Source organism: Cygnus atratus, chromosome 20 (genome assembly GCF_013377495.2).
Source record: "Cygnus atratus isolate AKBS03 ecotype Queensland, Australia chromosome 20, CAtr_DNAZoo_HiC_assembly, whole genome shotgun sequence".
Classification (NCBI taxonomy): Eukaryota; Metazoa; Chordata; class Aves; order Anseriformes; family Anatidae; genus Cygnus; species Cygnus atratus.
In genome coordinates, this window is record NC_066381.1 from 11,943,168 (window position 1) to 11,968,418 (window position 25,251).

The following is a 25,251-nucleotide window of genomic DNA, read 5'->3' on the forward strand; positions in this document are numbered from 1 at the left end:
TTATTCCTCCCCAGGTGCAGGGCCCTGCACTTGCTTTTGTTGCGCTTCATGAGGTTCCTCTCCACCCACTTCTCCAGCCTGCCTTGGTCTCTCTGAATGGCAGCAGAACCTCCTGGGGTATCAGCCACTCCTCCCAGTTCTGTGTTAACAGCAAACTTGCTGAGAAGGCATTCCATCCCTTCATCTAGGTCATTGTTGGGTAAGTTAAACAATACTGGAGCCAGAACTGACTGCTGAGGGACGCTACTAGCTGCAGGTCTCCAACTAGACTGCCATTGATCACAACCGTGTGAGCTCTGCCATTCAGCCAGTTCTCAATCCACCTCACTGTCCACTCATCTAATCCATATCTCCTGATCTTATTTACGAGGATGTTGTAGGAAACAGTGTCAAAAGCCTTGCTGAAGTCCAGGCAGACAACATCCACTGCTTTCCCTCATCTCTCCAGCCAGTTATAGAATCACAAAATCACAGAATGGCCGGGGTTGGGAGGGACCTCTGAAGATCATCTAGTCCAACCCCCCTGCCAAGCAGGATCACCTACACCACATTGCGCAGGATGTCATCCAGATGGGTTTTGAATATCTCCAGAGAAAGAGACTCCACAACCTCTTTGTGCAACCTGTTCCAGTGCTCTGTCACCCTCACAGTAAAGAAGTGCTCTCATATTCAGCTGGAACTTCCTGTGTTTCAGTTTGTGCCCATCGCCTTTCATCCTCTTGCTGGGCACAACTGAAAAGAGACTGGCTCCAGCCTTGTTTGTCCCATCATAGAAGGCAATCAGGTTGATTAAGCATGATTTCTCTTTGGTGAATCCATGATGACTACTCCTGATCACCTTCTTGTCTTCCATATGCTTAGAGGTGGCCTTCATGAGAAGCTGTCCCATCACCTTTACAGGGATAGAGGTCAGACTGACTGTCTTGTTCCATGACTCCTCCTTCTTTCCCTTTTAGAAGACTGGAGTGACAATGGCTTTCTTCCAGTCCTCAGTCACCTCCCCTGTTCTCCACAGCCTTTCAAAGATGATGGAGAGTGACTTAACAGCAACATCCTCCAGTTCCCTCAGGACGTGTGGGTGCCTCCCATCCAAGTCCATGGATTTGTGGTATCAAGTTTGCCTAAATGTTCTCTAAACTGATACTCCTCAACCAAGGGAAAATTTTCCTTTCGCCATACTTTATCCCTGGTATCATAGATCAAGGATTCTTGAGGGCACACGTTAACAGTAAAGACTGAAGCAAAGACGGCATACAGTAACTCTACCTCCTCTGTATCCTTCGTCACAAGCAACAATTTCTTGCGATGTTTTGTAAAAGAAAGAATTCTCATCTGTTTTCTTCTTTTACTTCACTTCTATTCACACATAACCGCTCAAAGAGCCTTTACAGGCAGTGTATCCAACTCAACAGCATTTGATGAGTTGGTTTATGTGTAAGATGCATCTACATTCTGATATTGCTTATCATAGAATGGCTTGGGTTGGAAGGGACCTTAAAGATCACCTAGTTTCAACCCCCTGCCATAGGCAGGGATGCCACCCACTAGATCAGGTTGGACAAGGCCCCATCCAGCTTGGCCTTGAACACCTCCAGGGATGGGGCATCCACAGCTTCTCTGGGCACCCTGTTCCAGTTCCTCACTACCCTTACAGTGAAGAATTTCCTCCTGATGTCTAAACTAAATCTATCCTCTTTTAGTTTAAGACCATTCCCCCTTGTCCTATCCTTATCTACCCGAGTAAAGAGTCCCCCTCTATATTTTAAAAGACCCCTTTAAGTATTGAAAGGTTGCAACGAGGTCTTCCCAGGAGACATTACAGTGTGTGTATCTGTGTGTGTATATATATATATCCTGGGGAGACATTGTATGTATGTATATATATATATATATACACACACCTTGCTTAATGTATACTGTAAGTGTACTGTAGCTTTTCATTCATTGTGCTGGTTTTTACCATTATTGAACAAGGCTGTCAGTCAAGAGTTAAAGTTGGTAAGGAGTGGGGCAGAAGAAGACTGAGCCAGTATTTCATGTACCATGTCTTGTTATGTCAGCATGTAATTTCATTGCTTCAGTAGTGCAAAAGAAAGAAGAACGCTGGATGTAATGCATGCTGCTGGTTAGGAACTTTCCTTGATGCACCTGTGCTAAATACATCAGATTTCTTAAAAGGTGAGGCAGTTACAGGCATTTCCTTCTTTTCTCTGCCTCTCTCAAATTCAGTCCTACTGATTTGCTACCTGTTGATTTTTCCTTGCATGTGCCCCTCTGTGTTTGTCTTCATAGTTATCTGCCAAATGCTGATAGGTCTTATTGCAGTGTTTTTAGTACAGATATTTAATTACACAGTGCTTTTGTTACAGCTTAATAAAACTGAATAGCAATTAGTGATTTAGCAGTCGTAGAAATGTTTCTGACTAGCAACCATGAGATACAAATGAGGAAAGCAAAGAGAGAATGAGGAGGATGCTTGACTGTATTGTCTCCTGTGCCACAGTAAAAAGCTATTTCAGTCTTAGCCCAAGTGTTTATAGCCAAAAATTGTAAGTCTAGGTAAATCTGGGTTCTCTCTTTAAAAAACATTATGTAGAAAAGACAAAGATGCCCTCTGTGTTGTCTTTTTGTGAGGAACTTCACTGTCTCAATGGAAAGATGTGAGGAGTATGGTCTGCTTTTCCAGTGAGTATGTGTTTTTTTGCCGAAGCTGGATTTACTTGTGATTCTCAGAAAGTGATGAGTTCATTGGCTCTGGTTGCAGAAAGCTTTGTTGCAATTTAATCAGTCTCTAGGACAAATGGTTTTGCTCAGTGGCTATGCAGGGAGCTGAGCACTGACTGCTTTTCATGGTTTAACAAATCAATTAATAAAGCATATCATTTATGGGATCTTTCAATGAATTAAGATGTATGAGAAGATGCAGCATGCTCTGAGCAGAGCTGAAGACCCACTGGACGCTACTTAAGTAATGCTACAGATCCAGTGTAAGACATGCAAAGGTTATCAGGAACTTTATAAATGGCAAGTGTGTAATTTAGTTCAGTCATTGATTTTCAGTAAGTACAACTGAGAGCACTTGACCACCACAACCTTTCTCATCAGTGATAGAAATACATCTTCAGGAGAAAACTTGGAGCAGCATTTAAATTGATTAAGTTTTCACAATGGATATTTCCATTGATGTGAATTTGTGTTGTTACAGGATTATAGGTAATTGGCATGTTCTTGTTTGGTCATTATTTCTTTTGAGGAAAACAAATGTGTCTTTGTAAGACATGCTAGAATTAGATGACATCTGGAAATTATGTGCAATCTCTGCTTCTTTTGATTGTCTTCTCTTGCAGTTCTCATGCTTTTCAGGAGCACACAATTACTGGCTTTTGCCAGAAGGAGTACTTAATGTCTGAGCGTAAATGCGCTTGGGGATTAAGTTTGTATGCTCATTAAAATGGCAATAGGCGACCTTTCTTGTTCTGAGCCTTCTCAAAGTTATAGTGCATTAAAGCTATGAAATTAGTTATTTCAACGCTGGTATGAAAAGGAAAAATAAAGCTATCTGGTTTTGTCTCTCAAAGGTCCATGTTGTATGACAAGAGATGTGTTGACCTTCAGTGTTTTAAATAACAGATTAAAAGAGCTCATCTAGAAAGCAGTCAAGTTTTATTGCTGTTCTGGTTCGTAAATAATTTATTGGAGATATGTGAAAGTGCCTGCTTGCACACGCACATTTGCTGCAGGTTCCAATAAAAATTACTTTATTTCTTCTTTCTTTCTTAAGGGGTTTAGCCAGGTCTGGGGCCTGACCAAGTAATGCATCTAGGCCAACAGTTATATCCATCCAAAATAATTTTGAGACATCCAAGAAACAGTGGAGAAATGTTCTCATTGCCACCTTTTACACTTCCCCTACAGTCCATTTGCTCCCCATCCAGACCCAAACATTTAATGCTCTTTGACATTGACTAGCTTTTAGCTGGGTGTTCCAGCAAGGAGCTGATTGATGCAATAGAGCCTGAAGTCCAAACTATCATCTTGTTTATGGAAGTGAGAAGAATTCATTGATGTCGTCATGCTGGCTGACTACTGTATTAGACTCCCACAACAAAATCTACTTTGTTTGTCCCTTAATCCTTTCCAAGAAGCTCTCAACTGTGCCATCACCAACTGCAAGCTCCATACAGTCCAGCCCCTCCCTTATATACAGCAACAACCCCCTGCCTTGCCTGCCCTGCCTGTCCCTCCTGAAGAGCCTATACCATCCATCACAGCACTCCAGCCACAGGATGCTTCCCACCAAGTCTTGCTTATGCCGATGATGTCATAGCTCTGGAACCAAGCTAAAGGTTCTAGCCTCTCTTGCTTGTTCCCTCATGCTGCATGCATTGATGTAGAAACATTTCAGTGTGCTCCAGTGTAGCCTGCACCTCATGGAGCAGATTGAAGGATCTCACTAACACAGAGTGCCTCAAACTTTGGCATGCTGTCCCATATCCCTTTCCCCTCTTCAAACCTAGTTTAAAGCTCTTTCAATCAGCTCTGCCAACTTGGGCACAAAAATTCATTTCCCCCTCTGAGAAAGGTGCATCCCATCAGGTGACAGCAGGCCTGATGCCATGTAGACCATCCTGTAGTCAAAAAACTGTCAGAGCCACATATTGATCAGCTGGATCTGCCTATTTCTCTCACTGTTGTTCCCTGATACTGGAAGGACAGAGGAAAACAATACCCGTGCCTCCTGATCCTTTAACTAATTGTCAAGACCCTGAGGTCTCTTTTGATCACCAACTTTATTGCTGCATACGTGAAAAAGCAGTAATGGATAAATAATCAGAGGGCCATACCAGCCTAGGAGGTTTTCTAGTAATGTTTCTTACCTAGGCCCCTGGGAGGCAGCAGACTTCCCAATGAATGGGATCTTGTTGGCATATCAGACCCTCTGTTCCCCTCAGAAGGGAGTCACTGATGTGAATTTTTTTTTCATAATGGAAGTTGTCTTGTTACTTGGGGCAGGCTGACTTGCCTTAGGCAGCCTCTTCAACCTAGATGGATCTTCATCCGCACCGTCCTGTCCGTCAAGTTCCCAAGCCTCATACCTGTTTTCTTAAGGGCACCTGGGAAGGCAAGGTAGGCAGGGAGGGGATTCACATGCTGCACCGAGCAGAAAGCTGCTTCCATCCCCCCTTAGCTCTTCATTCTCACCACCTTCTGCCTGGTGGAGAGAGGATAGGGTATTCTTCATGTCATATGTTATGACTGGCTGAAACCTCTGTCCTGGGTATGGTAGGGTATGATTCCACCAGTCCATCTCCTTTTCCATCTCCCTGATGCTCCTCAGCCTGCCCACCTCCTCCCAAAGCTGTCACCAGGCTGAGCAGTTCTTCAGCCTGGGTACACCTCCCACCGGTGTATTAAACTGGTGCCGTCAGACACTGACAGAAACCTCAAGCACACCCTGCAGCCTAAGACCTCTTTTTCAGTCTAATTATGTGTGGGTCTTAGTTGCTTTGTTGAATTTTGCATTTCAAACATTAGTTTCAAAATAAAATAAATTAATGATTGGGTCAAGAGAATCACAAGCAAATATTGCAGATATGCCAGCTTGGCTCTGAATTAGTATTTTCCATTTACTTAGCAGAAGGGTTCATTTCTTTGTATTAAATGGGTTAGATTTTTTTTTTTAAGATGTTAGTCAGTTGTGGTATGAATACTGACCCATAAAATCTGAAATTACGAGCTATGTTGAGTTGGAGCCACTAAACTCCTACGGGAAATTAATGTTGCTGTGCAAGACAAGGTGCACACTAATATGTTTTATCAAGCTCTGCATCTGGTCTCATCTTTCATTGGGTCGCTGCTTCAGTCTCCTTTTGCCACATCCTCCATATATCTCATCTCCAAGGTTCTCCAACATTTATGCAGTAGTCAAAATACTCAGTATAATGGAAAAAGCTGTATGCACCCTCATGGCTCTGTGCGTTCAGTTACAGTGATTTTCACTTTGTACTGGTGTTCTCTGCCTCATCCTCAGGCACTTAGGCTGCATTGACTAATTTTTTCCACAGTGAATGTTCTGTGTAAACAAACTACTCTCCTTCTCCCCAGTAGTATGTGACCTCTCCTTCCTTGACTCTTTCTAGAGTGTCATATAATTAATTAAAGGGTGTTTGGACATAACCAAATGTAGTGTTTATGCTGCTATTAAATTTATTGCAATAGCATCTGCCACTGCCTGATAATGTGAAGAATGGAAAACAGAATTTGGCTTAATGGAATGAACAGTGGAAGGAAAGGATGGAAATTAGAATAGCAATAGCATTCCAAAACACATCAGATGGCTCATATGAAAACAGATTTACTTCTAGCAGCAGATTTTAAAGATAAACAGTGAGTTGGACTTCTGCTGTCCTTGACATGCAAATCATCCATGATAGCAGTTTATACTAGAGTAGGTTACCCATGTTCAACAACTGCTGTCATTTTATTTTTGTGATGCTGTGCATTCTAAAATACAGCTCAGCAAATGTTTGCAAAATGGAGAAAACCTAAGGTAACTTCTAAGGTACGTTTAGCTGAGTGTGGGGTCCTGCTGCAGAGAACCCTGATTTCCTTGCTGTCCTTCCACAGATTCCCTTTTGGTTTTGGACCTGTATAAAGATTTGGTTCACATGCTAAAATCAGCAGGTGGTCTTACATCATTTTCATTGGGCCTAAAGGTTCCCTGGCTGTCAGTCCCATTCAGAGGGTCATCTCATCTGCAGGTGTATTATCTCCTTTCCTTTGTACTCCCATTGTTGTTATATTTGACACAGCATTTTTATATATATATATATATTTTTTTTTTTTTTCTATTTGAAGATAAATTTCACTTGTATTCTTGCAGGGGGAAAGTCAGGTTCTAAAGTGGAACATGAATGTTGTTTGTTCCAGTGATAACTTGTAAAGCTGTTAAATTCAGATGATTAGAACAGGGTAAGCAATGCATACCATAAAGCCTGCTGAAGGTACAGCAGCTAACGTTGCAAGACCGGATATGTGGTGAAGAAGATGAAGAAAGATCCCCTTAATACCTTGCTGGTGCTTAGGCACACAACTCTGTTCAGCTGTGCTATACTCTGATGCTGACCATATTAGCAATGTAATCACAAGGGAGAACAAAACGAGTCAGAGTTATACAAAGTACTCTATGGGGGTGCAAAGAAGATGGATCCAGGCTCTTTTCAGTGACACCAGAGCAAGATGCAGCATAAACAAACTGGAACACCAGAGATTCCATGTAAGTATCAGGAAGCACTTCCTTACTGTGCAGGTGATGGGAGCACTGGCACAGGTTGCCTGGAGAGGTAGTGGGGTCTCCCTCCTTGGAGAACTCCAAAAGCCACTTGGACACTGTCCGGGGCACCCTGCTCTGGTTGGCCTGCTGAAGCAGGGTAGGGGCCAGATGGACCCAGAGGTCCCTGCCAGCCTCAGCCATTCGGTGCGATTCTGTGGCATCTCAGGAGCATGAATTTGCAAAGATACATGTATATGTAATGACTATGTAGCACAGCTGTGTAGTGAAGGTAACTTTGTAGAACTTCATTTTACCTGCAGCAAATTTCTGTGGTGAATAGATACGTTTATTTCTACTGGTGTTACCAATCCTTTGTGGGAAAGTAAGGTGGTTTCTATGATTCTATTCTGGTTTCAACACTGCCCCCAAGATTTATATATTTTTTAATTTTTGTTTTTGGTAGCTTTGCAACAGGTGGTAGCAAGCAACTAGAGGAATTGCAGATGGTCTTCTAATTCCTGGCCAGAGAGATGGCAATTTGTTGCAGATTCTGTGAAAATCACTGTGTGGTGAAAACCTTTGTACTCCTATGTAAAGCATAGTTAATTGCTAGGACATAGAGTTCCTGCTACCTTTATTTCACTAGCATGCTTTCTTTTGACAAAGTGAATAGTTCTTTGTATTTGATGAGTCTCCTCATAAACTAAACTCTTCCTAATACTGTCTCTTTAAGTGTAGAGCTAATTTCAAAGCCCTTTAGTCATATAGATTTCAAGGGTTGTAGTTACACAGATGAAGTAGAATGCCCTTAAGTGGTTAATCAGGGATGACATTTAAGTTTTTGCCATCGTATCACAGTAAATGTCTTCAAAGGGTATTTTAAAATACAGGAGGTCTGCATTTCAGTCTATATTCATATTCCTTGAACCTCTTGAGGGATGACTATATGAAGAGAAATGTAATGTGATTTATCAGCACCCATTTGATGCTGTTATTTTGGCAATTTAAGAGCTGTTGTGGGATTTGTATGTAGCAGCTGGGAAAGAGGGTAGGAGCAAGTAACAGATGACCTTGCTTGAAGCAATTCTTAATAGTTGAAAGCAGCGCAAGTGACCTCTGGCATAACCCCAGTTTGTGGTAGCAGCTTACAACTAGTGGATTCTCTTTAATTTTTTATTTTAAATAAAATGGGGGCACTAAAGGCTATTGCAAGCTTGCAGGTGCTGTGGGAGATATTTCCATATCATTGTAGAAGGCAGTTAAACCTCATTTCAATGCCAGTTTTTTATTACAGTCCCATTTTGTATACTAGTCTGTATTTCATCGGGACAGGGAGGCATGAAATTAATGTGACTACACTGAGATCACAAGACCTGTTGTAAGCTGTTGTCGTACCACTTCATTGTAGAAGACCTGTGCATCTGCACTGAGGACAGTTCTGGTACTGGAGAATTCACATGCATGCAAGACTCTGGTTTGATAAGTGTGTACGGATGTGTTGGTTCCTGTTTCTGTGTAGATGTTCCTGCCATGTACAGTTAGAATTTCCTGGCAAAATAAGTGTGTCTGTGTTACTTGAACCAAATGTCTTTCTGGGTGACTGTATTCTGATGAATTGTTCTGATGAATAAAGCCTTCACCTTTTTTTGTTTGTGTCAGGCTTTACAGCCATGCTAGCTTTGCATAATCTGTACCAGCAGATCTAGTAGAAGAGGAGAAGAATCACATGAAGTAAAGATTTCAAACTATATCGCTGTTGCGCACATTGCTGTCATCTGAGTAGCTTTGACTACTTCTCCAAACTGAGTGACAGAAAAGAATGCAATCATTTATGTTCCAATATAAAACACGCCACCCTTCATTTCATTTTCTTAGGCTTGCGATCAGGATCAGTACCACTCTATGTAATTTGTTCATTACAGCCACCAGCATCTTTTTATGTTCTGCCTTGCAGCGCTGCATGCAAACACTGTGCTGTTTGCAAAGGTGAGAGACCTGCTGTAGCTCGAAAACTGTGAAGCAGATAAATAAAGTCTGATAGGCCTTTTCATATCACAGAGAGATTCTATGCCTTGTCAACAGTGTTTCCTTACATTTTCATGGATAATTTCATTGTGGTCATTTTCTGAGAGGTAGGTAAGTCTGATGATATTTCTAGTATGTGAATGGCTTCCTGTGTTGTTTAACTGAGAATTTTATTCTAAGGCTGATGTTGAATAACCCAAATCTGAGAGCGAGTGGGTACACATGAAAGAGAAATCCATGCATGTCTGACAGACACCTTATAGTCATCATGTAAGTGGTAGAGTCACAGGATAAGCAGTAGCTCTGTGTGATAAATAGCCAAACCATATGGTAGTTGCTGACTTATCTTTGTCTCTGCAGTCTTCTGCTTGATAGTCTCTCCCTCTAGCATTTATTCTGACCTTTGAAGCTCATAATCAGCTTCAAGCAAAACTGCATCATTAAAAGCACTTTTGTATCTCCTAAACATCAATTAAGTCTCCTCAGCAAAGTATCAATCTCATGTCTAGTACAAAATGGGGTTTATCTGAGTGTAGGTGGATTGATCAGGGTTAGTGACAATCCTGATTCCTGTGGCTTGAGTTCTTTTGCTCTGAGGAGGAGCAAGTGTTGCTTTGTGTCACTAAACCTTTGCGAGTGTATTGAAATGCCTCTACACTTCTGCTTGGTTTCCCAAGGTACAAAAGCTACTGGAATGTAATGTTTCTTGCTCCCCTCAGTTTAGACATACTTATTCTCACCTCACATCACGTAGGTGATTAGTCTGTCCTAAAGCAGTTTATGTATTTGGCTGCCTTTAGGAGTATGGTAAATTGTTGTAGCTTAAATTCATCATATGCAGTGCATTCTTTTTCTTTCTGTCATCTGTGGAGTTTTACATGCAAGGTAATTTTTGTGGTTTAGGAGATTTTTATTTCTCTCTCTCTATTTTTTTAATTGCCTTTGCTGCTATACCTTCAACTCTGTTCTCTGACAGACAGAATGTTTTGCAGTGGGAGTGGGAGGTGTTAAGTTCTGTGATAGGTGAATTAATTCCACAATTTCAGACTCCCAGGCTCCCAAAAAGATGCTCTCATCTGCGCAGGCGAGATATTTGACCTTTAAGAGGGAGGTCATTGCATCTTAGCAGAATAATTGATTGTGATCTGGCATGCTGGCTGGGTTGAGGAAGCATCTGGAAGAGACTAAGACTTTCATTCTTTCCTGAAGCCTGCAGGAAGCCAATGCAGTGATATTAGGTCAAGTTCACTCAGTAGCATGAAGAATTTATTCTGCTCAGTAATATGAACCAGAGCTGTGTAGGATGGCTCTGCAGCTGTTTATAGATTTGGGTTTTCAAATGTTTGAAAGATATTTCCCAGTCAAAGTGAGAAAACAGTTTGGAAAGAAGACCAATATTCTGATAGCAGTCTACTTTACCTATAGAATAGGAACTGCGATTAAAACAGTGCCTGGAATCTATTGTCCAGTTATCTATAAGATTTTTATGTGTGTGGAGCAAGGAATTATCCTTCAGTCTGGCATTTGATGCATAAAGGAAAAAGCAACCCACCCACTCTGCTTTCTAAAGACCTATTATTAGAACAAGATTTTCAAAGGAACAGGGCACAAGTAATCCCAGGAAGTATCTTGTCTAATGTGTTGCACTGTAAAGATAACAGAAAGTGTTTGTGAGCACATGATGAATCCTGGGTTTCCTGTTTCAGTACTCTGTTGAAGATAAATATTATGGTTCGCTATAAGGTAGTGCCTCATGGCCCCGAATAACTATTTTTCATGACTGATGTCATTATAAAACTAATGTTTGTGTGGTGCTGGTTCTGCTTTGAGCTTAGGTGCTAGAAAACTCATATTTTTCCTGTGAAGAACCTCAGAGTAAAGTGGGTCTTCCGGACAGGCTTTTGGAAACACCACTTTTAATTAGAAGCAGATTTAAAGTGTAGAGACTTCCAGAAAGCAATTATGTTTGTTGGGAATTTCCGGGTTTGTGGGTTTATGTTGTTGCTGTTTGTTAGTGATGTTTGTGTGTGTGTGCGCTATTTATTTTTGTTTGTTTCACACAAATATTAAATGACTAATCCTTTAAATCCTTGCCTGCCAAAGAGGCAAGAATAATCACCTTCCTTTTAAATATAGAGAAACTTAGTCACTGTTTGAATGATTTTCTCATGGCTACAAGGAATGGTAATGGCAAAATCTGCTATAGAATTAGTTCTTAATTGTCATGCAGAAGTCTGTGTAAATTTACTTTGTAAATTCCACCGAGGTATAGGAATGAAGGGTGTTATGTAAAGACAGCCTGGCACTTTTAGTTCATAATTGTTTTCTTTTAAACAAAAGATTACTGTAGATTTAACGTGCCATAGTTCTCATAAAGAACTTTATGGCAGTTTCTCTTGTTTCATTACATGACAGTGGTTATGTTGAGGCAGATGCTGAGATGCTGTACTCAGCAGTAAATCATCACAAATTTGCCATTTGGACACATTTTAATAAATATTGACTTATTTGTAGCTTTTGATATTCTGTATCTTATACATGAATATTTTGGAGAACAATGGCCCATAAGGTAAAGAAACAAGTGTCATGCAATGAGTAGGAAAACTAATGAGTGGAAGCACATTTAACAGATAAAGCATCTCACTATATTCTGTATTTCGAAACAAACTAGTTTGTTGTTCTTGGGCCAATATTGGATGGTTAATACATTGACAGTAGACTGAACAATAAACTCAGATTAGGTGTTAAAAGCCTGTCTCTCAGTTTTATTTGTATAGGTTATCAGTTTCTTGTCTTACATAAAAAGTCACTACTAAGCACTGGTCCACTGTAAGCGTCACGTTGGTGGGTCCTAGTCAACTTGTTGTCCACCAGGATCCTCAGGTCCTTTTCTGCAAAGGTGTTTTCCACAGTGTCAGTCTGGGTTATTGTTCCCCAAGTGCAGGACTTTGCATTTCATTTGGTTACACTTCATCGTATTCCTGTTGACCTGTTTCTTCAGCCTGGTGAGATCCCTCTGAATGGCAGCACAACCACGTGATGTCTTAGCCACTCTGCCTAGTTTTGTGTTGTCTGCAGGCTTGTTGAGTGTGTAGTCTGTCCCATCATCTAGGTCATTAATAAAAATGCTCCACAGGACTGTATGTAGTAGCGACCCCTGGGGTGCACCAGTGGACACTGGCCTTCAGCTGGACTTGTGCTTCTGATCACAATGCCTTAAGCCTGGCAGTTCAGCCAGCTGGCAGTTCATCTCACTGTCCACTTATCTAGCCTGTATTTCCTCACTTTGTTTGCAAGGATGTTACGAGAGACAACATTGAAAGCCCTGATAAAGTTGAGGTAAACAATATCCACTGCTCTCCCTCCATCCACCAAGCCAATCGTCTAATCACAGAAAGCTATCAGGTTGGTTAGGCTTGATTTCCCCCCCTTTGTAAATCCATGCCGACTACTGCTATTCACTTTCTTGTTTTCATGTTTGGACATGAGAATAGCCAGTAGAGTAGCCTATCCAGCCAGTCTGCCTGTTTATTCAGATTTATTTATTTATTTATCCAGAATTATGTATTTTGAATTCTTATAATATACGTATTCACAACTGTATCTTTGGGTCTGTTTAGTTAAACGTGTTGAGGTTTTTTAATCACATTTGTTAATGTTAATACCGTAATTAACATTAGTTTATAGTAATTTGTTAGTAATTAATATTAGTATATAGTAGTTTGTTAAGTATGTTAATACAGTTGAACTAGCAGATATTGTGGACCTGCTGTTTGAGGACCAAGAGTGTGCACCTAATGCCTCTGACGAGATGTTGTAAAACACATGGTGTTTGTCTACAGTGGTCTGAGTATATAATTGACTGTATTGAAGATACTGAATCTGCTCTCATTGAAGCCAAAAACACTCTAAATTCTGCTCCAAAGTCAATGTGGACTTTCATTGTTGTCTTTATAACAGATGATGAACTTATGATCCTGTTGTGATAAAAGGTATTAGGAAAGCACTGTGTTTATCTGCAGTGTTTCTTCCTGTTTGTTCAGGTTACAAGGTTTTTTTGTGTGAAAATCTCTTGCTGTAAATTTCTGTTACTCCTGTCATGCATCCTGGTAATGTAGCACTGCAGTTACTTCTGGGAGTTTCCCAGCTAATCACAGAGATTTATGGAAGAGCTGGATGACGAAGGTCTTCAGAGAATTTTAAAGGCTCAATTCACTTGTCAACATATAGGTGATTGGTGCCATTTAAAACATCCCAGAGTGTCTATGATACCTAACGTTTGCTTCTAGCAGAGATGACCTCTTCTACTGCTGTTCCAGTCCTCTTCCACTACTGTTCCAGAAAGGCACAGATGATGAACAACATCTGTGCTGGTACTGTACATCTCTGCATAAGGACCCAAATCTTGTTATAAATGTTGCTGTAAGAATAGAGGAGTATTTAATACGTAGGACTGCAAAAAACCCTGTTTATTGTTCAGTTTATCCACAGGATTTCCTGTGAACAGATCTTTCTGTTTTGAAACTATATAACTCTATACCCTTATCTACCCGAGGGTGCTGAGGGAGCTGGCAGATGTGATTGCCCAGCTGCTTTCCATCATCTATCAGTTGTCATGGTCAACCAGAGAGGTCCCAGGTGACTGGAGACTTGCTAATGTGACACCCATCTATAAGAAAGGTCGTAAGGAAGATCCAGGGAACTACAGGCCTCTCAGCCTGACCTCAGTGCCGCAGAAGGCTATGGAACAAATCATCCTGAGGGCAGTCACACAGCATGTGCAAGACAACCTGGGGATCAGATCCAGCCAGCATAGGTTCATGAAAGGCAAGCCTTGCCTGACCAACCTCATCTCCTGTTATGACCAGGTAACCCACCTGGTGGATGAGGGAAAGGCTGTTGACGTAGTCTACCTAGACTTCAGCAAAGCCTTTGACATGGTCTCTCACAGTATTCTTCTGGAGAAGCTGGCAGCCCATAGCTTGGACAGGTACACCCTTTGCTGGCTTAAAAACTGACTGGAAGGCCAGGCCAAGAGAGTGGTGGTGAACAGAATGAAATCCAGCTGGCAACCAGTCTCAAGTGGTGTTCCCCAGGTGTTGATATTGGGGCACACCCTCTTCAATATCTTTACTGATGATTTGGATGAGGGAGTTGAGTGCACCCTCAGTAAGTTTGCAGGCGACAACAAGTTGAGGGGGAAGCGTCAGCCTGCTTGAGGGTAGGAAGGCCCTGCAGACTGGGCAGGTTGGATCGATGGGCAGAGGCCAATGGGCTGAGGTTCAACATGTCTAAGTGCCGGGTCCTGCAATGTGGTCACAACAACCCCCTGCAGCGCTACAGGCTTGGGGGAGAGTGGCTCGAAAGTCGTGCAGAGGAAAAGGATCCGGGGGTGCTGATTGATGCTCACCTGAACATGAGCCAGCAGTGTGCCCAGGTGGCCAAGAAGGCCAACAGCATCCTGGCTTGTATCAGGAATAGTGTAGCCAGTGGGACCAGGGAGGTGACTGTCCCCTTGTACTCTTTACTCTGCTCTGGTGAGGCCGCACCTTGAGTACCGTATCCAGTTTTGGGCCCCTCACTACAGGAAAGACATTGAAGCCCTGGAGCGTGCCCAGAGAAGGGCTATGAAGCTGGTGAAGAGTCTGGAACACAAGTCTTTTGAGGAGTGGCTGAGGGCACTGGGGTTGTATAGTCTGGAGAAGAGGAGGCTCAGGGGAGACCTCATTGCTCTCTACAACTACCCGAAAGGAAGGTGTGGGGAGCTGGGGATCGGCCTCTTCTCACAGGTAACTAGTGATAGGACTAGAGGGAATGGCCTCAAGTTGTGCCAGGGGATGTTCAGGTTGGAAACTAGGAGACATTTCTTCTCAGAAAGAGTGATTAGGCGTTGGAACGGGTCACCCAGGGAGGTGGTGGAGTCACTGTCTGTGGAGGTGTTTAAGGAAAGGTTGGATGTGGTGCTTAGGGACATGGTTTAGTGGGTCATACTGGTGGAAGGGGGATGGCTGGACTAAATGATCTTGGAGGTCTTTTCCAACCTTAATGTTTCTATGATTCTATGTCTGTAAAAGGTGAGGAATCCAAGTATTTATGCAATCAATTATGTCTTTTTTCCTTTCAGGTGAATTATATAGAGCCTCTTTAAGAAAACAAAGGTTACCTGCACAAGGCAGTATTGAAATACATGAGGACAATGAGGTGAGATTGTTTCCCGAAACAGATCGTGCTGATTTCCAAGGATCAGATATGTGGAAATACTCTCGTATTATGTAATTGTAAGCCTCTTTGATGGCTTAGTCTTTCTTTTTTATTTTTCAGTAAGTGCACATGCAATAACTGAAAATCAAAATGAGATTTTCACATATTACATAATTCACTTAGGTGGAAATATGACCCATTTCTCTCAAAAGATGTCTACTTAGTGCTTCAGGTCAAATACAGGTTTTGAGAAGCAGATTTGGCAGCGGTCAGGAAATTAGCAGTAACAAAATTACTTCTTTAGAAGAAGCAAAGAATCTAAACAAGTTGTGCTCCTTCCAGTTGACTGATTAAGGTCCTCTGTCCCAACATAGGACAGGAAACAGAAATGTCTACATTTCCGTATTTCAAGAATCCCAGGCCAAATGTCCCCTGAAAATGCTGACAGTCTTTGACATCAGGTGTCCTTTCAGTTCAGCCCTTGAGCTCCTTGTCTTAGTCATGACTGAACTGCTGATTACAGGCAAATTTATTTTGTTCCTTTTGACTCCTTCTGTGAAAGCTACCTGTTAAATACAACTGTGCTGAAAGACTTTTTTAACAGTTACTTGAGCAATATTGACCTGCTTGAATTTTTACCTGTTTTGAAGCTTTCAGTTACACCAACCTGTCAACAGTGCCACTTGTTTACAAGCTGGCATTGGCTGTGGAAAAGAGCTACTTTAAGCTTTCAAGGGGAATTAAACTCCTCTTCTGAATAAATGGATTGGGAATATATGGAGAGGGAAATTGTAAATTAGAGCAAGAAAAAGTGGAAACTCAAAAACTCTCTTTTTACTTACCAGCATATCCAATACTGAAAGATACATGCAGATCAGCAAAATGCCTGCAGAGGATGAATGTGGGACTGAAAATGAGTAATTCTACTGGAGACTAAAAATCATGGGCTGAACAGAGATAATGGCTTTGTGGAACAATTTAGAATTCTCTCTTTTTCAACCATTTGTCTGTCACCATTCTACAGGTGCTGAATTACGTATTTTTTTCTCATTCATGCCAACATCTTTTCCACCCCTGCACCTCTGCTGCTAAGCTACAGGCTGAAATTTATCTGTGTGCATTTATTTACTTGTCAGTTTTTCTAGTTAATGCTTTGTTTGTTTGATTAATTTTGTGTGTGGTTTTTGTTAAACTCTGAGCAGTTCTCATTTTATATTTACTGTTGAAGATTGTGGTTTTGGTAGCAGAGCTGAAGAAGGAGGTGCCTAGAACGTTGCCTGTTTGCAAGTTACCGTAGTTAATTTAATAAAAGATATGAGCTCATCCTGCGAAGTTTTTCCTCTCTTGCAAGAGGTATGCTAATATTGGCCAGTTTCTTCACAAAAACATAATACTGTGATGGGAGTTGCAGTCCTGAGACCTGAGAGTATAACTGTCTGAGTTGGTCTATGTTCAGAATCCCATTTTTAAAAGGTGCTGTGTAAGCGCACGAATCAAGCCAGTCTTTGCCTTAAACATCTTGCAGTTTAGATAGACTGATAAAGAAAAAAAGAAAGAGAAGAGAAATCATCTGAATATAGCACATGAGGGTACAAACCTATCTATTAGATCATGATCACTTCGTAAGACTGGGGTCATAGTAGAGACTAAGCTTATATAAATTAATTTAAAAGATGTTACTGAAAATAAATGGAGCTTATTTCACAATATAATATTTGATTATTTTATTTGAACTTCTTTCTCAGTAGATCACCCAAGGTAGCAGTTAACAATCCTCAAGCAAGTACAAGAAAGAAAATAGTTGTCAAGATTTAAAACCAGAAAAGTTCCTAATCTTTTCATGTATTAGGTCTCTCTTTGAATGAATATGACTCTCAAGGTTTAAAGAAGAAAAAAGATGTGTAACTGTGAAACATGCAAAATGTTTTTCCAGTCTCAGGTAGATAGATAACGTTTTTTTTCTATGGAGCACATGACCTCACCTTCCATGGAAGATTATTGTCTGTGTTTTGCATGACAATTCACATACTCACTGTCAGCAACAGTACATTTTTTACTCTCTCAGTGAATGTCTTGTATGTTAACCTGCCCCCTTTTTTTTTTTCATTTTAATAAGTTGACAGTCTCAGAAGGCTTCCAGTCTCAAAACTCTTATCATTTGCTTCTGCTAGATGCTTTCATGAGCAGAAATGAAAACATTGGCAAATGTGTTCATTTGTTTTTCTTTAAAGAACCTGTGATGATTAGAGTTAAAATGTTCCCAGTAAATGCAGCAGCCCATTTCACAATATCTAGACATTTTCTTAGGCTGCCTGTGAATGTTGGACATCTCCAGTCTGGACATATTTCCAATAGCTTTTGATGTGCACAAAGCTATAGTCTTTGTTGGTCTACACCTGACCTGTAAGGGTTTTCTGGCAGAGCATAGTGTTCTCTACCTGGTTCAGACATACTTAAATTAAATGTGTTGTGTCCCATCCCATCCTCCCCACCCCCACCCAGCAGATAACACAAAGATCACAGTGGGGTGGGAAAAGGAATCAACTCTAATTGCTTGTGAACATTAACATTTGGACATTAGAAAGAAGTTTGTTACTCAGAGGGTGGTGAGGCACTGGAACAGGCTGTCCAGGGAAGCTGTGGATGCCCCATCTCTGGAGGTGTTCAATGCCAGGTTGGATGGGTCTTTGATCATCCTGGTCTAGTGGAAGGTGTCCCCGCCCATGGCAGGGGGATTGGAATTAGATGATCTTTAAGGTCCTTTCCAAGCCAAACTATTCTGTGATTCTGTGATTAACACCAAGTATACCGACACTGTCCATAAAAAGGCTTCCTCCTTTCTTATTTCTTTTTTCTCACAGGAAGGAGTTAAACACGAGAAATGCAAAACTCATGTGCTAATTCTGATCCTACATGGGGGGAACATCTTAGACACTGGAGGAGAGGACCAAAGCAGCAAGCTGGCAGACATCAACACCTTCAGTTCTGTGTTTGAAAAAGTCACCCAAGCCCATTTCCCTTCTGCTTTGGGACACATCTTAATCAGACTTGTTCCCTGCCCTGCAATCTGTTCGGCAGCCTTCTCTCTTGTTTCCAAGTAAGCTTATTTCATTTTCAAATGTTTGGCTTTGCAGTTTGGTTTTGAAAGGCTTTCTATGACCTGTACTTTTCATAATGAAATGCCATGAATCCTTTTTAAACTTTTGCTCACTGAATGACTTAGTATGATCTTTCATACTTCTCTACATGGATGTGTTAGTTTAAAAACAAACAAACAAAAAAAAACAACTCATGGTGGACTACAGACTGTCATCCACGTGCATCTGGAAGAAAAATAAATAAATCCAGAACAACTAGGTAGAAGAAGAAAACTATGATAATTGTTAACTTTTTCTTCATCCATCCTTTAAAATCTGATTAAAAAATGAGTAGTCAGCATTTATCTTTTTTTAAAATGTGAAGCATAGCTAGAACTGCCAGCAAATATACCAGCTGACACTTCTGTATCTGATTTGTCTGTTCAATATTTGACCATTGCAGAGACAGGATGTTATAGAAGACCCTTCTGATAGTTTTAATGTTTTTAGATTTATAAACAAAAATGGCATATTGGTAACATTGGTTTAGGAATTAAGTGGAGATCGTGAAGCCTTGCTGAGAAACTTAGACTAATTTAACAAAATTATGCTTTGCACTGGAGACTGAGAACAGGAAGAACTATCTAGAATATTAGCGATTTAACACGTCTTGTAAATTCTCTCACCATATGAACATGATTTTTACCCTTTAACAAGAGAAAAAAAAAGTAATATCTGTTTATTCCCAATAGCAGCTACTACTCTTTGAAATCCTGTAGTGTTTTGCAGTGGGGTATTAATTTATTGCCATTAACCTATAAGAATGCAGCATAAAGCAGTCTTGAATGAGCTACAGAGGACGCATCTCTAAGAAACAGTGCCTTTGGCTAATGAAGGCTTCAGTTCAAAATGCAACTAGGATTTGTTTGCATGCATAGTAAGGGGGATCTGTCCTGTTTTTGGCTGGGGTAGACTATATTTTCTTCATACTCGCTGGTATGGTGCTGTGCTTTGGATTTAGAATGAGAATAATGCTGTTAACACACTGATGTTTCAGTTGTTGCTGAGCAGTGCTCGCACAGCCAAGGACTTCTCAGCTTCTCCTGCTGCCCTGCCAGCGAGGAGGCTGGGGGTACACAAGGGGTGAGGAGGGGACACAGTCAGGACAGCTGACCCCAGCTGGCCAAAGGGATGTCCCACACCATGTGGCCTCACGCTGAACAGGAAAAATGGGGGGGTTGGCTGGGGTGGTGGCCATTTCTTGGAAACGGGAATTGGTTGGTGGGTGGTAAGCAGTTGCACTGTGCATCACTTGTTTTGTGTATTCTTTTATCATCATCATAATTTTTTTTTTTTGAGCGGGGCGGGGGTTCCTTCATTTTCTGTCCTATTAAACTGTCCTCTCAACCCATGAGTTTTACCTTTTTTCTGATTCTCTCCACCATCCCACTTGGGGGGTGGGGGGAGGTGAGCGAACAGCTTTGTGGTACTTAGCTGTCTGACAGGTTAAACCACAGCACTTCTTAAAAAATAAATCAGTTTTAAGACACTGTGATCTTTTCTGGGCTATCCTGTAGGCTTTGAGCAAAATCACTTACCTCTACTCTGAGCATGCTTTTTCAAGTAGGCCAGCTGAGGATGCTTATAACATACATTAATAATTATATGTTTTGAAGTTCCTGTGTGCATGCTTGTGCAAAAGATATTGGTGTGGTGAAAAACTATTAATTTTAACAATTGTTATATGTATGGCTGTAACAATTTCAGATATGCACTCTTTTTGACAATGCTGTGAGGCTTCAAAAATGACATACAGCAGCTCCTTTTCTCTGTTGTTATTTATCCCCATGGTCCAAGTGAAGTGAACTTAAAATAATAAATGGAATTTTTCAGTGGATACATCCACTTTGGTGCCTGTTCTTCCTCAGTTACTTTTTCAGTCCTGAAATTCGCTCAATAAATGACAGGACCTTGTCAGGTAACACTTCTTGCCTTAGTGATATTTTCCTTGAGATAAGTATTTTAAACAGAAGTGTACTAATCTTTTCAGCACGACAGAGAAAGGGGGAAAAAACGTACTCTTAGGCCTGATTCAACTCTTCTACAAGTGTAAATCAACAGTAACTACTGAACTCTATACTGATGGCAGAGGAGACTCAGACTTGGCTTATTTCTTCTTTTCTAAACAGAGTGAAACTTCTGTTGTTTCGTCCAGGGTTTCCCCTAAATGACAGTCACTTTTATAGCCTTTCTTGCAGTATAGCACCTAAAGTTACATTTGAACTTGTAGAGCAGAAAACGCTGCCAAAGAGGAGAGGACATGAGTTTTCTACAAACACAGTTTGGACCTTAAGAAATGGGAACAGTGATGCTTGCTGTCCAGATCACAGGGTTGGAAAGGAGGGGTTAGAGTATAGGTTAAAGTTCTGAAATACCAGCTGGACTCAAAGCTAAGACAGCATACAGGAAGAAAAGGGGACAATGTGTAGACCAGACTGCTGGAAGGCGTGCCTGACTGTTCACATCAAGGGGGAATACACCAAAACAACTGGGAAAGCAATATGTGTGTCCCGGTTGCTGCCCTGTAAGGAAAGAGAACTAATAGTAGAAGAGGAGTTGCAACATCAAGAGGTGTTTGAAGGATCCATCTGCAAACGAGCCATTTATTAACACAGGGATCAGTAGTGTCTCTTAGGTATCCCCGTAAGACAGTGCCTGCAGGGCTCAACTAACTGGAAGAAGAGCTGGTATAGTGGAAGTGCTGGTGACAACCCAAATGAACAGAGCTCCCCCCTTCTTTCTCTTTGTTTTTTTTGATTCCTTCTTGTTGCAGCCCTCGATACTCAGCCAAACTGAAAATAGCCAAGCTAGATTTTTGAGTGTCCAGTTGAATCATTCCCAGCACTGAAATACAATTAGTACTGCCAAGGTATGTTCTTGCCTTGAACCACTTGTAATGCATCCATTTGGTGCTGACAAAAGGAGAGATGATTATCGGCTCTCACAATTCTGCTTCATGCCAGCAGCTTTCACAGTCAGAACTGAAGGAAGCAGTTGTGGAACATAAATCTGTGGTTAACATCCCACTTAGCAAACTGTGGGTGAGGAGGTGTGTTTTTAATTACTGAAATATTCATTGGGTGTGAGCCAGATTAAGCAGCAGCGCAAGATTTCATGTTTGGTTTGAATGTATCCTGAATTCTGTGAATGTGCAAGCATAGTGCATGCCAAGGTAGAGCAACCCTCCGTTTGCCTTGGCACAGGTTTTGAATTACAGTGTGTCTATGTGCTGAGTATCTGGGTTCAGACTAATCCCACTGGGACCTTTCATCTGAACACACACAGGCAGTTCTCCTCCCTGTCTTGCAAATAGGGGGTTAAAGGAAAGGGATCTTTCAGGGAAAATTCACTCCAACTGGTAAATGTTTTAGATTGTTTAATCTGGTCTGCTTCCATCTGCTCGCATCACTTTCAGTTTCCTGTATCTCTTGTAAATCAGAAAGACACTGCTTATGCAACCTATGTGAATCTATAATGTATGAGTGATGTCCTGTGACACTTATTTCCACCTTTGCTGCTAAGGACAGATATGGTTTAAAACTAAGTTCCATTCTTGTTCCAACTAGATGGCTTGTGAGCCATCTCTTCCCTTTTCAGGGAAACAAATGTCACTGAGTAGATCAAAAGTTAGGCTTTTAATAGATTGATTTGATGAGCATACATTGATTCACATCTCAGACTGAACCTTCTAAATTACAGCGTTAGCCAAACTGGGTAACAATTGCAATTTCTTTCTTTATTTATTTTAAGAAAAAAGCTTACATTGTAGGAGGCGAAGGGGCAAAAGTCAGTCTTAACAGGCATGGGTCACTGTAAGTTTTTTGTCTAGTTGTTGACTACAATGGCTTCTGTTTACTTCTTGGTTTGAATAAAACCTTATGTACCTGACTAAGCATGATTGACTATGTACATCTCAATAGTTTTGAGTAGGCATTTTAGGTCTCATAGGCATTTAAATGGAAGTACAGAGTTAAGCACATGCTTGAGCATTTTTGTGGACTGTCTTATTCTTCTGTTATTAGTCTTCTATGATTGGAGTTGAGTCATAAACTGGAAGGCCCATCTCTTTCTTTGCATAGCAAAGCATAAAGAAAGAGCATTGTCAGAATCTGATTACACAATAAAATAACGTAAAGGACAGGGAAGGTCTTTTAGGGAAAGAGACATTGCCTCTGAACTGTTTACACTCTTTGGTCCAACATGCCTTAAACCTAGTGAGTGTCTTGAAATCTGGCAAAATCTATTTCCAGAGCAGTACCAGGTTTTTGCTAAAGGGCATTATGTAAGACAGGGATGGTCTTAAGAGGAATTAATGCAAATGCTCAGCCTGGAAAAATCCAGACGTAAGTAAGTGACTTCATTGTACAGCAACAAATGTGTACAAGACAAGGTAATTTTCTAGGTGTTAAAATTTCATCTCTTTTAATAATCTATCAAATTGCACAAGATGCATTTTTCAATTAAGAATTAATGGTGCCTAATTCTGGAGTTGGTGTCAACTCCCTGACTGAAATTCCATTTTTAATGCTTGTGGATGACATTGCTACTGTATTTAAGAGTTTAGCTAGTTTTAACCCTGTGAGCTAAGCAGTGAGATAATGTCTATGAAATCTAGGCACAGAGGAGCTAGACACTTGCTGAAGGTAAGAAGTCTGTGGCAGAATTAGGTCTTGAAATACGTTTGTTGTTACTACACCAAGGAATCACTTTCCTTTACCTCCTTGCAGACCAAACCTTGTGTTTAAACAAGAACCAGACAGGAAAGTTAATGACCGCAGTGGAGCACTACGTTGTTTTTGTCTCATATATATAGAGGTAGTATTTTATTCAGATTTTCTTCCATTTCTTAAATTCTTAAAGAACTGTGCCAAGAAATATGGTTATCCAGCTAAATTACTGACAGTACTTTGCTTACAACTGCAAAATGTTATCTAGTTCCCACTGTTTGTGTTTAGCAGTACTGCAAGAAGTGGGAGAGAAAAGCCTTACCTGATTGAGGTGAAACATACTTTGCCTCTTGGTTGGCTGTGTAGTGTTTTATCCTTTAATTATTCACAAGTGGGGCAAGGTCAAGGTTTGATAGTTATCCAAACAAGTGTTCCCCCATAGGTGATTTTCCCCTCTGCTTTCTCCTTTCACCTCTGCCGTGGCCAGAGGCTGACCTAAGGAAATTATGAGGGACCTGTGTTTCATCTTCACCTGTATTTAGCCACATGCTTTCTACATTCAGGAAAAGTTTCTTCCTTGTTCCTCCTTTCTGTTGCTCCTGCTCTGCTTGAAAATTACCAAATCACTGGAGTGCTTCAGCAATAGTCAAGTATGGAAATGTTCTGTGAAGCTGAGGATATGAATACAGACTGACCTTCATACTTGAGCATTGCAAGTCATCTTTTCTTCTTCTGTTACCCTGGTGATAGCCCTGAGGATGCAGGTTTTAGCAGAGACACAGACTTTAATTCCAGTTCAGGGAGCTCAATTTTCAATATTGTGATAGCCCACAAAGTTCCTAAAGATAATGACTGCAAAATAATGTTGAAGTATATTGAATTTGCTTGCCTGTGGCTTTGGATGAACTTTGGATGAGCTGAATTGTTGAAAATGCTTCTGACTGGGCAGTCAGCTTACTGAAAGAGAATCTGGCACACAGTAATGTGCCTTGCACCTTTGATTTCACTCATCAATAAAAATCAGTTGAGACATGACTGACAGACTTAATGAAAAACTTTCAGGGTACACATCCAAACTAAAATAAAAATGGCATTCTGACAAATTTAAGCTTGCATTTTCTATCAAGTTTCCACCTTTTTGCAAAATGTTACTCTGCAAACAATTACATATAATTTCAGAACATAGGCAACTTTGTTCCAGCTGTTTGAATGGGTGGAACATTGGAAAAAAGTTTTTATACACTTTTGAACAATGTGCCTGTCACACGTTCTGTGAAACAATACTTCATTGTGATTATTTGACCCCATTTTTTAATGTAGTGAGTTAGTGTATGGGGGGGAAGCTGAAAGGCAATAATAATCTCTTCACTCATCTAAATTATGTCTACTTTTACATGTAAAAATAAGGCGGAAAAATTGCACCATGTGTGCTTAATTACAGGAATGCCTTCTAGCATTGTCTCAGTTTTGTAAAGCAGTAACTCCATGATTGTTAAGCTGTTGAGTGTTGTGAGAAAATGATCCTTCCTGTACTTTCATTGTCAACTGCAATAGCAAAGCCCTTTTCTGTTAATAAGTAACTGTTCATTAACTAATGCTGTGTGATGCCTTTTGCATTTTTCCTGATGATAGCATGTTCTTCTTTAGCCTAAATCCCTACAGCTATGATGAAAACTGTCTCAGCAGCAGTGAAGACCACATCCCACTGGCTGCCTTGCCCTTGCTGGCTGTTTCGTCCCCTCAGTACCAGGATGCAGTTGCCATGGTGATCACTAGAGCAAACCAAGTTTACAATGAATTTCTCAAATCTACAGATGGGGTTGGTTTTAATGGACAGGTAGGACTATTCTTCTCTTACATCAAAGTAAAATTCCTTTAAAGTAAGACTGTTTCTTGTTAAACCACTTCTGATCTGAGTTGATGGTTTTGAGTTATCAGTGTGGGAACA

The 25,251-nt window shown here is 40.8% G+C and overlaps 1 protein-coding gene across 3 annotated transcripts in view; it reads left to right on the forward strand.

The window, feature by feature from the left end:
* PITPNM3 (PITPNM family member 3) overlaps positions 1-25,251 on the forward strand; it is an 85,757-nt gene that overhangs the window by 26,987 nt on the left and 33,519 nt on the right. For all 3 annotated transcript variants that reach the window (XM_035561156.2, XM_035561157.1, XM_050714765.1), the window contains exons 4-6: positions 15,423-15,499; positions 18,361-18,596; positions 24,951-25,140. In XM_035561156.2, coding sequence (XP_035417049.1) covers positions 15,423-15,499; positions 18,361-18,596; positions 24,951-25,140 — 503 coding nt within the window. The remainder of the gene's footprint in view (positions 1-15,422; positions 15,500-18,360; positions 18,597-24,950; positions 25,141-25,251) is intronic.